The sequence below is a fragment of the Harpia harpyja genome, chromosome 1, assembly GCF_026419915.1.
Source record: "Harpia harpyja isolate bHarHar1 chromosome 1, bHarHar1 primary haplotype, whole genome shotgun sequence".
In the NCBI taxonomy this organism is placed as follows: Eukaryota; Metazoa; Chordata; class Aves; order Accipitriformes; family Accipitridae; genus Harpia; species Harpia harpyja.
This window is the reverse complement of record NC_068940.1, coordinates 24,442,562-24,457,145: the sequence shown is the minus strand read 5'-3', so window position 1 is coordinate 24,457,145 and position 14,584 is coordinate 24,442,562. Positions and strand designations below refer to the sequence as shown.

Here is a 14,584-nt window from a genome sequence, read left to right as displayed (position 1 = left end):
GCATTGTGCACAATGATGGACACTATGAAAAATGTGGAAAGGTGCTACTGAATGTTTTTGGTATTTAATATGGTTCCTGATGGAGAATCAGCTCAGACAGAGATTCAGGTGAGTGCAATCCTGATCTTACTTCAGAGGGAGATAAAAATCTCAGAGAACCAGTTTGCAAATAGGTAACCCTTCTGTGTATTATGTTTCGCATAATAAGGTAGATAGCTATGTTTAATACATTGGAGTTCCACTGAAGCTTTTAAGTGGTTTGTGCATCCTCTCAGGACATTGAGCTAATTAAGTGTTGTGGCAAAAGACTGTTTTCTGAAAAGACATGCTGTTTTCCACCCAGTTTTTCTTGATGATCCTTTTGGCAGAAGGAGCTCTTTTGATCCCTTCCTACATCAAATACTTGTTAAGAAATCTTTTCCCACTTCAGTTCTTTAATATTTTTCGTTTTACTAACCTGGTATCAGAAATGAAAACCTGTATATGTTCTTTCTGGATGCATGCAAGCATATGCATAATTCCTAATTGTTTTGACGGCAATTCTCTTTCTTTTTATGTCTGTCCTCATGTCTTTGCAGCATCTCTTACTGGGAATTTGGGCGCTTGGTTCTACTGTTGAAATACTGTCTAAGCAGGCTTTCTGTGCACCAAGCCCTGTCTGAATTTGATATGAATGCCTGAATTTGCCCCTGCTTACTTGGAACTGGGCTGAGGTTCAGTTGGCTTTGGGTGAACTGTGGCTGGTTTGAGTTGGTAGTGAAACTGGAGACCAGGTAAGCTTCCTAGGGTTTTGTGTTACTTTTCTAGCCGTGGAGTTTTCTAGAGAAGTGAAATGTTGCATTACTGAATGTGCCAAAACAGAATCATTTGAAGCCAAAAAATTGGGAAAGAATAAGAGGTGGATGGGAGGAGTGACAGTTAATAAATCCAAAACTATAAACACTTTGGCAGAATAAACAGAGCTCACTAGTTAAATTCCTTTAACCAACATATCTGAATGCATACGCAAATATAATCACCTCAAGCAGTATGTGGAGGTACAGAGTAGTATAGAGGTTGTTCTTAGGCACTATTTTTTGTGTTTAACCACTTCTTGTTATGCTTTTGCTATCTAACAGGCAGTGTTCCTGCAAAGCTGTTCTGCTAATTATAACAATACCATTGCAATCAGCATTTAAATCAGAGTTCAAATACAAGGCAAAAGCAGTTGGGACATTGGCAAGGTTAAAGCTGCAAATTGAAACCTTACGTTATTCTGGCTAATTTGTGCTGAAATACTATAGCCAATTGTTTAAAACTTGCCCAAACAATACTAGGAACAAATTGGAAAGGTACATAAAACTGCAGTCTTACTTGATCTGCTGCCTGAAATGTGAGACCTACCAGAGCAAATGCACTTACAGTACAGTTAAAGAGAAATGATCCCAATTTAAAAACCTGGCATTAGCTTTTCCAGAGTAAGGTCTGATGCTTGGTAGGAGTGATTACGGTTTATTCAATTACCTGTAAATCTGATTTTAAGGAATCCAAGATCCCAAATGTAATTCTTTCTGTAAAATACTGTACCAAACTACTTAAATACTGTTATCACAGGGAGGTTCTTACACTAAATTGTTCTTTGTTATTGCCTATGCTAGCTATTTGAAGTAGTTTCCTTCTCTGAGAAGTGAGGTCACCTTGAAGTATCTGATGATTGCCCAACATTTGCTAGTTTAAAAACCATCTTTCTTGAATGCTAGACTGTCTGCTAAGACTGCTTGAAGAATATATACAACCTGATAACGCATATTTAAATATATCAGGCTTATCCATTTTCCAGAATTTATGAACTGACACTAGCAAGTTCCTCCAGATTAATTCCAGTACTTGATCGAAATAATGAAATAGAATTGGAGTAGCAAGTTTTTGCCTTTAACCTGACAATTCTTGTTAAGATGCTGTAGTTTAAATTTATTGCACAAAATATCCTGCCTTATCTTCCTGTATCTTATCTTTTTATGTCAGCTTGTCAAATGACTGTATAATTTTTAAGTCTGATATTGCCAACAGTGCCAAAACTAGCAGCATGCTTGAGAAATATCCGCTTACAGTTGCTGACTCATTCTGTTCTTCTCTTCTGGCTATTGTACCATAGTGCCTGCTACTGTGTTTTTCTCAAGTTACTGAAGTTTGGCATCTCCTTGTTTCTGCCAGCATTCCTCAGATTTCCCTTAAGAAGTATGTACTGAGATTGGCTGACGAAAATGGCAGTTCAAGAATGGATAATGGTAATTCTCATGTTCTTGTTAATTCTGACTGCTGGATCATCATTGGTTTAGGCAGTTAGAGTGGACTAAGCCGGAAGTATAAGCAGAAGTTATGAGCATGAGTATAATCTGGTAATTAGCCATCTACATTTTCCTCTAGCCTTAATTAGCCACACTTGAACATACAACTTGTGTTGTGGTGGTGTGCCTGCTGCGTGCTCAGCGACAGTCCGTTGTGATATTTCCTTTCACATTTAAGGCTAGTTTTCATCTTGAACTGTGATCATGGATTGGGAGTTTGTATATCTTGAACCTCAAAGTATAATTGCTGTTTTAATAGTTAAAACAGAAGTTGTTTTGTTTTGTTTTGGTTTTTTTTTTCCAGATACAGGAAAACAAGTGCCCATAGCAGTCTGTCAGCTACACTAAGCTAGGAGATTTCTACTCAGCTGCTCTGGCCTCTTGTGTGTACATAAGCTTGCCAGAAGGCGGGCAGGATTTCTTTAGAGATGCGTTGTAAATGCTTGTTTGTAAGATTTGGTAGTCAATTTAGATCAGCTAGTTTGAGTTACTCTCCAAGAAAGTGAAGTATGGAGACTATTCATAGGTGGGTAGCCTACCTGTGTTTATGCTGCCTTACAGATGTGAATGCATGAGTGGAAAGAAGCTTGATGGCTTTACTGGATGACTGTAACCTGTCATGCTGCTTGCAATGGCTTGGATATATCGTAAATCTCCATTGCAAATTATCATCAGTCATGATAGTGAAATTTCAGTTTGTACCAGTGCCTAATCTAATCTATAGTGCTTTTTTTTTTTTTTTCCCCCCTAACATGAAGTCCATTTCCATCTTATATATCCAAGAGAGTGAAATTTTACAGCACTGTCAGGTATTCGTCGTTTGCAGGAAGTCTTTTAGTTGTTCATTATAGGTAAATAGTGCTAGGCGGGAATCTCTGAAAGACAAACATTAATGTTAAGAGATCTCAAGGATGTGGGTAATAGGAACAAATTCTTCACAGCTGTGAAGTTTGTGATTTGCTTAATCTGAAGATATATGTTCATGTAGACATATGTAAAGGTAGATCTTATTTTTTTAAACAACCCCATCACATCCCCCTGGTGAGATAAACATTTGTAAGCCTTGCCAGGTAGGTCTTTAGCTCCTATTTGAGCAATAAAAACTGTTTGTGGCACCTGAAACCTCAGAAACTGTGCACTATGCAGAGCCGTTGTTTACCTCGCACAAGGAAGGGCTTTTATAGTAGTTTTCCTTATAGAACATAAACAAATGTTGTTGAAATGATAAAATCATAATTGGACTGTCTTCAGTGGGCTCTAGCTTGGGAGACTATGTTTACTTGGTCCTTCTTTATTGTGGGCTGAGATAAAACATTAGCTTGAACTCTGCGTTCTGAAATCATCATGCTCTTTGACCTTTGCTGTTCTTTTGCTTTTGAAAGAAGATTTTAGTAACTTTTTGTAATCTGAGGCAAAATTACAGTCCGATCTGATTTTAGCTGTGAGTGTATTTTCTCTTTGCTGTGCCAGTAGAGTTAACTTTCTCAAATTTCTTTTAATGCCTTTGTACCTCAGATTCAGTTGTACTACACATTTTCTGTCCAGCCTTGCATTTGTATTTGGAAGGCTTTTGCAATGTTAAGCATGTGAAACTGATCGAGAAGCTAATGTGCCTGGTTTTAATGGGAGATTATTCTGGATCTGGCTAAAATTCACAATATTCTGAATCTGCTTTGGCTACTTCTAGTAAAAAGAACTGACATCAATAGTTGTCAATTCGTGCTGTTAATTTGTCAGACTACTTGACAACTATTTTTGGGGAAAAGATTCTTGCGGAACACTTTTTCCTTTCTGCTGATGTGGCATTGGGTGAATGACGGAATCTGCTTGTATCCTTCAATATTTAGTAAAGATCACTTCTGTCAGTGTCTAATTAGGCAAGGCAGACTCTGATAGCATTTGATGAAATCTGAATATTTTGCTGGACTATGTGAAGAATGTCACCCCCAATGAAACTGTATCTGAATCAAAATAACAGCATTACCATTCAGTCACTGGGTTCAGATTTTACCAATCATATTAAATAGCTCTTTGGAATGAAGAGAATTGGTTTCTTCTCAGCTTGATGTGTTAACACTTTCATGTACTTGTAATTTTGTAAATGATTTTTGTTTAGAATGTGCATTTGTATATAGCCAAAACAAGAAATGAACCCTAACCACACAGGAAATAGTCACCCCCACCTAATATTTTCTGTGTTACTGTGATGATACCAGTCTTTTTTAAAATATTGCTCATAAGGAGAAGACTGGGAGGCTTCAAAAGCAAATGGGAGATTGTCATGAGAAACTATTGTCATGAGTATCCGTAGATGTCCATTTTGAATTAGACAGCAGACAAATGCTGATGTGAACTGAAAAAAACAGGGCTCATGTCATTTATCTCATGTCCTGATTTCTGTTATTTGTTGTTCCAGTTCTGATATAGACAGATGCCTAAAGGGGAAGCACAAGGGTATCTTCTTGTATTTGGTGATAAATTAATGCCCAAATTATTAGTGTAACTTTATTATCCTTCATTCATGCTTTGACTCAGAACTTTAAGTGATTCTATGCTGCTTAAATTTTGCACCTGCTAATTTCATAGAAATTGGAACATATAATAATAGAGCAACTCCTTATATATCCCTAAAAGAGAAAGATCTTTTCTTATCTATCTTGGAAATAAGATGAGCATAGAAGGACAATATGCCATGAACTTGTTGCTGTTTAACGTGTGGGCTCTAAATTAGAGCAACCATTTTAAAATATGTAGTACTGTGCTATTTAGGAGGGAAGAATGATGAAACAGTAATTAAACAGTAACTGAAATATTGGCCTGACTAAGGGGGGAAAAAAGGAATGTAGTTGGGAACTGCAAGCAGTAAAACTAGGTGAAAGAAACTGAAAAACAGATCATATTAGCTGCAAAATCATAAAGAAATGTGAATGTGGTTAAAAGTATGAGTGACCAAAGCTTTGTATCCTGCTGTCTATTGCTCAATATGATATATTATGCTTATAAACTTAGCAGGCTCAGATACTGCTGAAAGGATAAAGTGTTTCCTTTGGGCCCCTTCATAGAAATTGTGTCTCTTTGTCTGAATGGTTAGCCAATTCAGGCCAGAGAAACAAGCATTTTGTAGTGGATGGTTTAGTTAACAGCAAATGTAATCATGGTGAATCTCTGGAATTTGGTGGCTGCTGGGAAAACTGATGTATCGTGTTACTTTGGTAACTAGATAGGCTTCCTTAATCCAAAAGGTAGCTCATAAACTCTATGTGAAACTTGCTGATATTTATCTTGGGATTGTGACTGTGGCTCTAAAATAGTTCACGTATTAGTCCCAGAATGTTGCTTATTGTCCTGGATTAAATTATGCATTTACTCTCATCAAAATCCAAGAGTTAAGTGTCACTTAGTAATATCAAGTCCTAACAGAGGCCATATTTCTTCAAAGCTTTGAAGGAGTTCAGTCAACGTTTGAGGAGGTTGTGGAACCTCGCAGATATATCCCATCAAGTAGTTTCCTTAAAAACTGAAGTGTTTGACTGCTTGAGCTGTTCTTGAAAGAACTCATTTGCACTGGAATAGTGGTCTTGCAGATTTAAAAATGCACCCATCTTCTTAAGAAGTTGTTACTGGACTGAAATAACTCATCAAAAAGTTATTCCTTTGTTAAAAGGATATAGAAAAATAATATCCCTAGAGCTAGTAATAAACCATTACACAAAGTCTCTGTGAAAAGCAAATAGCTGAAACTTGAGTGAAAATCTGAGGCATGTTTGTCAGCTCCTTTTAACCTCAGGACCAAGGTTACCTTTGGTATGAAATGGACTGCTGTCAGTGATACTGGTCTCCATTTATGTCCTGACACGTTTCTCTACAGCAAGAAAAATGAGTGTATTTTAGGTGCTAAGGTGCTACTTGTGTGTAGGGTTTTTTATTTATTTGTGTTTGCATTCACTTGCTTGTGTCCAGGAAACTAAATTCAAGACTTGGATGAGCTTCAACTCTTCCCATCTGTGCACATATTGGAATTTTCAAGAAACTTGGCATGGGAGGATGCTGAACTGAAAACATGTCACCAGTCCTTACCTCTTTACCCACTATATTGCAGTAGTTTGTGGTGTGTGTGTTTACTCATTAGAAAAGCTAGAAAGGTTTTGTTGCCTTGGTTGCTTCTTGAAAATTAAGTAACATAAATTCTGTTCTGACTTTGAGTATGTTTTAATACTAATGTGGTTGAAACATCAACTGAAAGAATTTGTTTCTCCTTGGACAGTAATCTTTTTAATTCTGACCTAGTTTTGTGGGCACTCTTGTCATGGTCTGTGAATGACTTGCTCAGCTCAGAATTAGATCTTTTGCTGGGCTTGGAAGATTTTAGGTTCCTGTGCTGTTTTATTGACATACTAGCTTAACTTCCTCATTTGTACGTCATGTCTGTTGATTTTGATCTAAATGAAGGACACTCCTTCCCCCAGTTTCTCGGGGCATCCTACACAGAACTCTGAAAGTATGACATGACACCTTTGCTCACCAAGTCAGATGCATTTAGGATGATTCATCTTAATGCAGATGTACAGATTAGCTGAAGTTTTCAAGCTTCAGGTATTCTTGTCAGAGCCATTGCCACTTAACATCTGGAAGTAGTAGACAAATCAGCATCTTCTCTTTTTCTTTGGGGAAAGAATTGTAGGCTGACAGGACAAGGCCAGGGAAAACCAGGTCTTTAACTGTGTTGCACCATCTTGTAAATGCTGTTGTCTTACACATCCAGAGTATGATAGTCTTCAGATACAAGTATTCAAACCACAAATCACTCAATGGCAAAGGTTTAAAAGGGGAGGAGGGAGTTTATATATAGGTGTTGAAATACATGGTCTTATTCTCAGTGTTTGAACATTGCATATTGTATCTTGGGCCTGTGCAGGACACTTAAACACTGATTTGTAATGGTTTTTATTTGCCCCGCCCCCCCCCCCCTTTTTTTTAAGGGTGAACGTTTGACTGTGGAGTTAGATCTGATAACTCTTGTTCTTTTGTGTCTGTTTGTTGAACATTAATGGAACAGTCAAGTAGGTATTGAACTTGTGACTGATGAGTTTGGACTAGGATTTTTTTTTTTGCCATTTCTGCCACAAGTTAGTTTGTTTCCATATCATGAAAGTTTCAAACTGAATTTCGTTTTGAGGAAGGAAGGGACTACTCAAACTAAAGGCACTGAATGTAGACTGGGAATAGGAAGAAGTGATGACAAAGGATAGCGAAGGTAGTAAACCTTAAGTTGAAAATAAAGATTCTGTGCTGTATAATGCTAAAAAGGCAGATGTAGTTTCAGGTTTCATATGTAGGGGTAACACACTGCTAAGCAGTGATAACAGACATTAAGGCAGATGTGGGCCATTGCATTCCAGCGCTCGTGTCCCTTTACAGAAAGCTTCTGGTGGAAGCAACCACATAATCTTGATAAACTCGTATAGAGGTCTAATAAAAGGAACCTTGCCAATTCTAGGTGGATGGAAATCTGGAAATGCTAGAAGACTAGTACACTATTTAAACAGTAATAGCTTGTGATGTCAGGTAATTTTGAGTCTGTACTCACTGGAGAATCCTTATGTGCTGGGCAAGCCTTGAAACAAGGTCTGTGTCAGGATGGTTGGATTGTTTTGCTCCAGGCAGTAATGGCCTTCATGCACTGGTAGCTTATGACTGTAGGTATGTACCACTGAATTCAGCTGAGCAAATGCATTTCAGCTATGAAAAATGGCATGAATAAGCTAAAAAGAAAGTCCTTGTGTTTATTTGGAATGCAGTAGAAGCTGCTTTCCGTTGTGCATAGAACATTACTGTTCAGTATTATAATCATAGAATCATGAATATTAGATAGAATAGCATATTACGCATGCTTTTAACTCCTTCATGAAGGACAACTGATGGAATAAAAGTCGAGACTGAAATTTGTAATATTTAACTGAAGTTTACATTGGAAATGGTACAGCTCAGAGTTTAATTCCTACTTCGCTCATTGGAAAATCTTATAGAAAATACTTAATATTTTCTTTAATCTAGCATGATGCTCAAACATGCAAGTCAGAGCAGCAAAATCGTGTTATTTCTGTCTGCTTTCCTGTGGCAGCAATAACTCTTTGCATGGCTCTGGTTTTACCATTGCTCTGGCAAGCTTTGGAAGATACCAGTAACCAATATACTAGAAATCTGTTGGATGATGGAAAGGCCATGGGTTTAAAGACCTGTATGCCTGCTGCCGCCTCCTCTGTCATGATCAAAGCTTGTTTTGCTGGGCACTGTGTTCCTTCTGTCACATGGATGATATTGGACCTTATCCCTCTTAAGTTCAGCTCCTGGAAATGTCTTGCCATTTCTTATTCCTACATCGGTCTTCCACTTTCTGAATGTGAGATGAAGCTGTCCTCACTGCCAGCTTGTTGTTTTCCTCAATATGCTCGCCAGGCTGAAATGATATACATCATATTACAGGCTGCTTGCTGCCAAATTTTACTCATATATATATATTACTCAAGCTGGAAACCTCCAAAGCAAACACAGAGAGGAAATCAAAATTAAATTAATCCTCTCCAAGGATGTATAAAGGATGGCTGCACTGAGGTTTACAAGTTGAGGGTGAGAGGGACCATTGGTTGTGTGGGAGTCAGAAGCCACTGGTATGCACAACCCCTTTCTATTGCATTTCTTCTTGGGCTGGAGTTGCTTAGCATGAAGACCTTAAGGTTTTTTAATGATAGCTAGACAAATGACTTTGCAAAACCATGGTTAACTATAGAACCGTAGGGCATTCTTGGCAGTTTGCATTCACACGATTAAAGCAAATGAGTCACCAGTTTCTCTGGAGCCCTCAGAGCTGTGCATTTGCTTCATGTAATGTACTCAAAGCATCTTAGCTGAGACTGAACAAAGCTCTGGAATCTTTACTTTTGGACATGGTATGAAGGTTAGGTTGGAGACCTACTTGCTGGTGTTCTTGGTTGAGAGGACTGATTTAGGGACAGTACTTAATTCTGTTGTCCTACTGCTTTCCTTCTTAATGCTGGGTTTGGGCTGACCAGCAGGAGAAATCTGTGCCACTTGAAGGCTTTGATGCCAGCTCTCTCTCAGCTGGCATGAAGGGTGGAGGCAAGAAGTAGTGGCTGATGGCTTTCTTGAAACATCAAATGGCTATACCTAGTCCATTTTCATGTGGATGAAAGGAGTGTGTACTGCCTGCAGGAGATGAAAGTTAAATGGAATTGTGTGGCAGAACTTTGTGCAATCGCAAAGTAGACTTGAATGCTATTTCATCCAGAAAAATGTCTTGTGGTTTGTTTTTCTGGAGTTAGAGGCTTTGGATTTTGATAATCTCACCTGAAATGAAATGATACCCCATATTGTATAGTTATTCAGGAAAAAAATGACTTGACAAGCAATGGCAGTCATAAAGTAATTAATCTACTTCCACAAAGCAGAAAAATAGGCTTGATGGCTGAAGTGACAATCATGACTGTCCTTCACCAATATTGTGCACAGGAAGGAGGATATGAAAACCTTGCCTTTTTTTTCCTATAAGCTTAAAAGGGCTTCAGGATTGTAAACATAATATAGAATGTCATCAGCGATCACCATGATCTACCTGCTGCTTGCTCTGAAGTTTATTAAATTATTAGGAGCAGTTAAACTGTTGTCTTGGATAATTTGAATGTCTGGTTAAATTGTTTTGAGAAGTAAAGCTGTAACTGAGTAGCTTAATCTTGAGTTGTTCTGGGGGAAAAACTTTGAAAATGAACACACGTGAAATAGGTGAGTTCAGGGGTTGAAAATGTGCCCTGTTTATCCTGCTAATACAGAGGAAAGCATCTGCTTGCAGTCTTGCAATATTATCTGTTACTGAGACTTTGCTACTACTCCCTGTTGTTCAGGATGAGACTTGCAGAGAATACTAAAGCTTTTCCAGAAGAGCTCCTGTGGTGGGAAGTTACGAGTGTGTTGTCCTGCCGCAAATCATCTGTCTCATCTTTTGCAAGCTTAATCTTTGTACAAGTCCTGTATGATTAATTTCTACTGATAGGCAAACAATTTTCCATAGCTTCCCTGCTAAATATGTCAGTTTAGGTTACTGGTAAAACTCAAATGTCATTAATCAAGCACATACCATAGACCTAGAAGGGAGAGTAAGAATTATTGTCTGTACTTCTTGGTGACTGACCACTTGCCAAAACAGTTAACAGAGTTGAAGTAATGTACTGTGAATGTCAACTTGTTGATCTGCAGACCTCAAAATTTTTCCACGGAGTACAGAGTCCAATTGTGAACTTAAGCTTGCTGACAATAGGCTTGCTTTTTTTTTTTTTAATACCATTGACAGTAAAAGTTCTGGACCCTCAGGCAGAAACTTCTGATGTAATGAGATCTCTGCTGAAAAAGGAGCTGTTCTCAGGAGAATCAATGAACTTGCATGTCTTAGAACTCATCCCTTGAAGCTGTCATTTATCATTTCAGTCCATTTCCTCACCCATGAATGAAGCAGGGCTGCTATCTGCCATCGAAAGCAAACTTTCATAAGGTGTAAAAAGGTGGAGTTTGGGGTTTCTTTGTTTAAATGGTGAATGTTAAGTTAGAATCTTAATGACTCATTTAACTGTGCTTTGTTTTGTCCTATATGTAATAAACTTGTTTCTAATTTGAATAAACAGGTATAAAGTACCCATCAGTTTGATACTGGATGAGTCTGAATCAAGTTAAGGCTCTGACTTAAATTGTGTTACGTAGCAAAAGCTTGGAGCACAAGACTGACTTGGTGTGTGTGCTCTACTTGATAGTTAGCTGCGTAGCACAGCAGAAAATACAGTATGAAGGGTGGCATGTATCTTGCAGTAGTATTTAAAAATGCTCAACAGATTGGCAAAGTTGCTTTGGGAATTGCATGATCAAAAGAATACAGTTTCTTCCTTAAAGGTCTGTAAACTACAGCATTAAAATTATTGCAAGGTATGCTCACTAATGGAGAAAGTCTTTAAGATGAAAAATGTCATGCCAGTGTGCAACGCTTTCTCATTGCTTTTGTATTCTTGCTCTTGCCATGTTGTAGATATGAGTGTCCGCCAAACTAGACTGGTTTGTAGAAGTCAAATGCAAGCCCTAGTAAAAAGGAATTGTGTAATTTTAGGTAGCTTATTTTTCATAATCCATTAACTTAATTAAAACTGATCATAAGTTGATTGTGGTTTACTGAAATGTCTGAGAATAAAATGGAAGCTCAATTTTGTCCAAGTTAAATTCTAAAATAGAATAAGGATTTTGCTTTGATTTGTCAAGTTTGATGAATGACAGTGGTTAGACAATGTTTAATTTTTTCTTTTTTCTCTAAGCTGTTACAAAAGTTCTTCTGCAATTGGAAAGCTGCTCTTATATAAACAGATAGCCAAGTGTGCATATCTGGTAATTGTTTCCTGGTAGTATTTAAAGCAAGCGTTGGTATTGTAAAAAAGCAGCGTCCCTTGAAAGATGGTGTAAAGTGAAGCGTAGCTTTTTAATCACTGTAGCTTTTGCTTGAAACGGAGTAATTTTATATTCCCATTAGTGGATGTATGCTGGATATATGGTATATATTTATAACATATATATATTTATAGACATTTTATTAATATATAAAAAAATGTACATGACTGGAAGCTCTTCAGTCTTACAAGAAATGGTAGCAACTATCTGTTTTATACAGTCGTAGTAAAGCCCTTAAACTATGGAAAATAAGCATTTTTCCCTTTTCTAGCTTAACTGAAAATTATTTGGAGATATTATTTTTGTATGATGACTTTTTTCACAAAAATAGGTTTTCATATTTAGCTAACATTGTCTTATGTCAAGTAGCATAGCTCGAAAAGTAGTCTTTTGAGTCTTCAGATTTCAAACGTGTTTTTTTTCCCCATCTACCTTCCACTTTTGTCCTGCATGCATAAAACTATAGTGAGAAAATTGTTAACAGTATTGAATTGCATTATTTTTTTTCCTCTTTTTCTCCCTGTCTTATTTTAGAGGCCAACTTAATGCTCCATCTAGGTAGACTTGATAAATGGAATTGTTCCAAGTCTTGTGTGTGAAAACAAGGCAAGGATAGACTAGAGAGTTGAAAATCTGCCAAAACAAACTTAAGTGAAATAGCTTAGTTCGTCCGGTGCTGCACTTTCTAACACCATGGGGCTTTTTAAAGGTATTTCCGTTCTCAGATATATGTGGTCCATCGGGTGTCGCGAGAGGCAAGTGCCTTTGTAATGAATGAAGTCCGTGTCCTGCAGCACTTAGGTGGGATTTCAGTCATCTTGGTAAGGTAGAAGGGACTGAGCTAGGCCCAGCCATACAGTTTGACACCATAGAAGCTTGTGGTATTTAAAGTAAAAAATTTTTGTGTATATAGGTGGCAACAATTACTACAGGTCTTAAGAAGACAAGCTAATGTAAATGAACTTCTTCCAGTGTTCTTTCATGTTGGCATTTCAAATGCCTGTCTTCAGCTTGCAAAGCACTAAAGTAGAATATATGAGCTTCTCTCGAGATTGACTTTGAAGTACTTTGCATTTTAAGCTGTGTGTTTACTTTTAAGAAGCATCTTGGTAGTTGATTTAAGGGTTTATGAGTGTATTTAGTAGAAGTGTAACGATCAGAGTAAGTTCAAGGGAAAACAAGGATGAACAAAAGTCTAGAAAACCTGACCTATAAGGCAGATCACTGAAAGATCTGTATTTCCTTCGTCTGGGATAAGGTAGGGAAGAGGAGGTAAGTATGTCTTTGAATACAGAAATATTACTGCAAAGGAGAAAGGATTAAGATCTTGTCCACGTTTGCTATGGATGAGAGAATTAGATTTTAATATTAGATCAAACTTTCCTATGTGCATTGAACTAGACTGTGGTAAGTTCTGGTGTCTCTACTGAGACACGAAGGAAAGAAAGATTGGCCTAGGTATTTGTAGGACTTACACACCCCTTATCTGCTGTCATGTCAGACTTTGTTCACAAATGAACATTTTCCGTAGGATAGTGCTAGTTTTAACCTGTAAATTGGAAATGGATTATCATTTATGATTTAAGAGTGTATTCATGCTGTGGACAGACTCTGCCTGCCTATATGAAAAAGAGCATCCTTCCAGCTTTGCTACAAAATTCTGGATTTTCCCTTTAGAGAACACTACCCTAAAGAAAACGGGGATTTGAATTGCCTCAGGCTGGAAAAGCATCACTGACAATGTAGCTGCCAAGGTAGTTTTCTTGTAAATGACTGAGAGGTTTTATAAAGGGTCTCCAGGAAGCCTTCAGTACCTTTGATCTACCTGTTCTGTTGTTGGATCAACTTTTATAGGCATTAAAACTATAGTAAAACCTAGCAGAAGGGTACAGGGGGAAAAAAATTATTTGGCCTCTCTCTTCATAGAAACGCATGAGATAAAACAGAACTTAGATGTTCTCCTGTGCATAGGAAGGATTGAAGTATACAAAAACATGTTTAGGGAGTTCATTGAAAGTATGATGCATGGTAAATGAATAAATTATTTTACTAGAACAAATACATGTAAATAAAAAGGGATCACTATTTGCTGTAGACATGAATGCCAGGAGGTACCCTGTTATATCTCCCCTTCAGGTAATAAAATGTGATTAGTTGCTGTATCAAAGCTTGTAGGCTCTGACTAAAATACAGTATGTCTTGGGACATTAACCTCACTGTAAAGTTTGATAGAGTTAGAATTTAATTCCAAATTCTAGAGGCTGAATGTCATAATTTCTTTCTCTATTACATTAAAGTCCTTCCTTAAACCTTAAGATGAGAGGATAATCGATGTAGGAAGGGGCAACAGGAGGTTGCCTGTAATTTCCTGTACGATTCTCTTGGGTTTTTTTGATGATGATGATTGCTATCTTGTAGTAGCTTTTTCAAGACATCTCAGTTTTCTTATTGAACTGATAAGACTGTAGGCTTAGAGTACTTTCCAGATGTGGAATCTCCCTCCTACTCCCTCCTCCAGCTCGGACATAACACGTTTATGTGCGGGTTCACACTAATGCTATATGCAAGTGACAATGAGCATGATTACCAGGAAGAGCTGAAAATTTTCTTTCCTGAAAGTGAAATCAGTCAGCACTACAGAGTATGAATAGTAAATATGGAAGATCTCTGAAGGTAAACAGAACAAGCTTACTTTGAGAAGAAAAATAGATAATAAAAAACATAAGGAGATGTTCCTTCCATTTTTCCGTCTAGAGTAATGT

General features: G+C 37.5%; 1 protein-coding gene across 2 annotated transcripts in view; it reads left to right on the top strand.

Moving 5' to 3' along the window:
- The window catches only part of FBXL7 (F-box and leucine rich repeat protein 7), a 193,191-nt gene that overhangs the window by 52,626 nt on the left and 125,981 nt on the right, over positions 1–14,584 (top strand). The window contains exon 1 of one of the 2 annotated variants that reach the window (XM_052781382.1): positions 2,164–2,267. The exons of the other annotated variant lie outside the window; for it this stretch is intronic. Within the exon in view, the coding sequence (XP_052637342.1) occupies positions 2,258–2,267 (10 nt within the window). The 5' untranslated portion in view covers positions 2,164–2,257. Of the gene's footprint in view, positions 1–2,163; positions 2,268–14,584 lie in introns of those variants that run through there. 2 annotated transcript variants of the gene reach the window in all.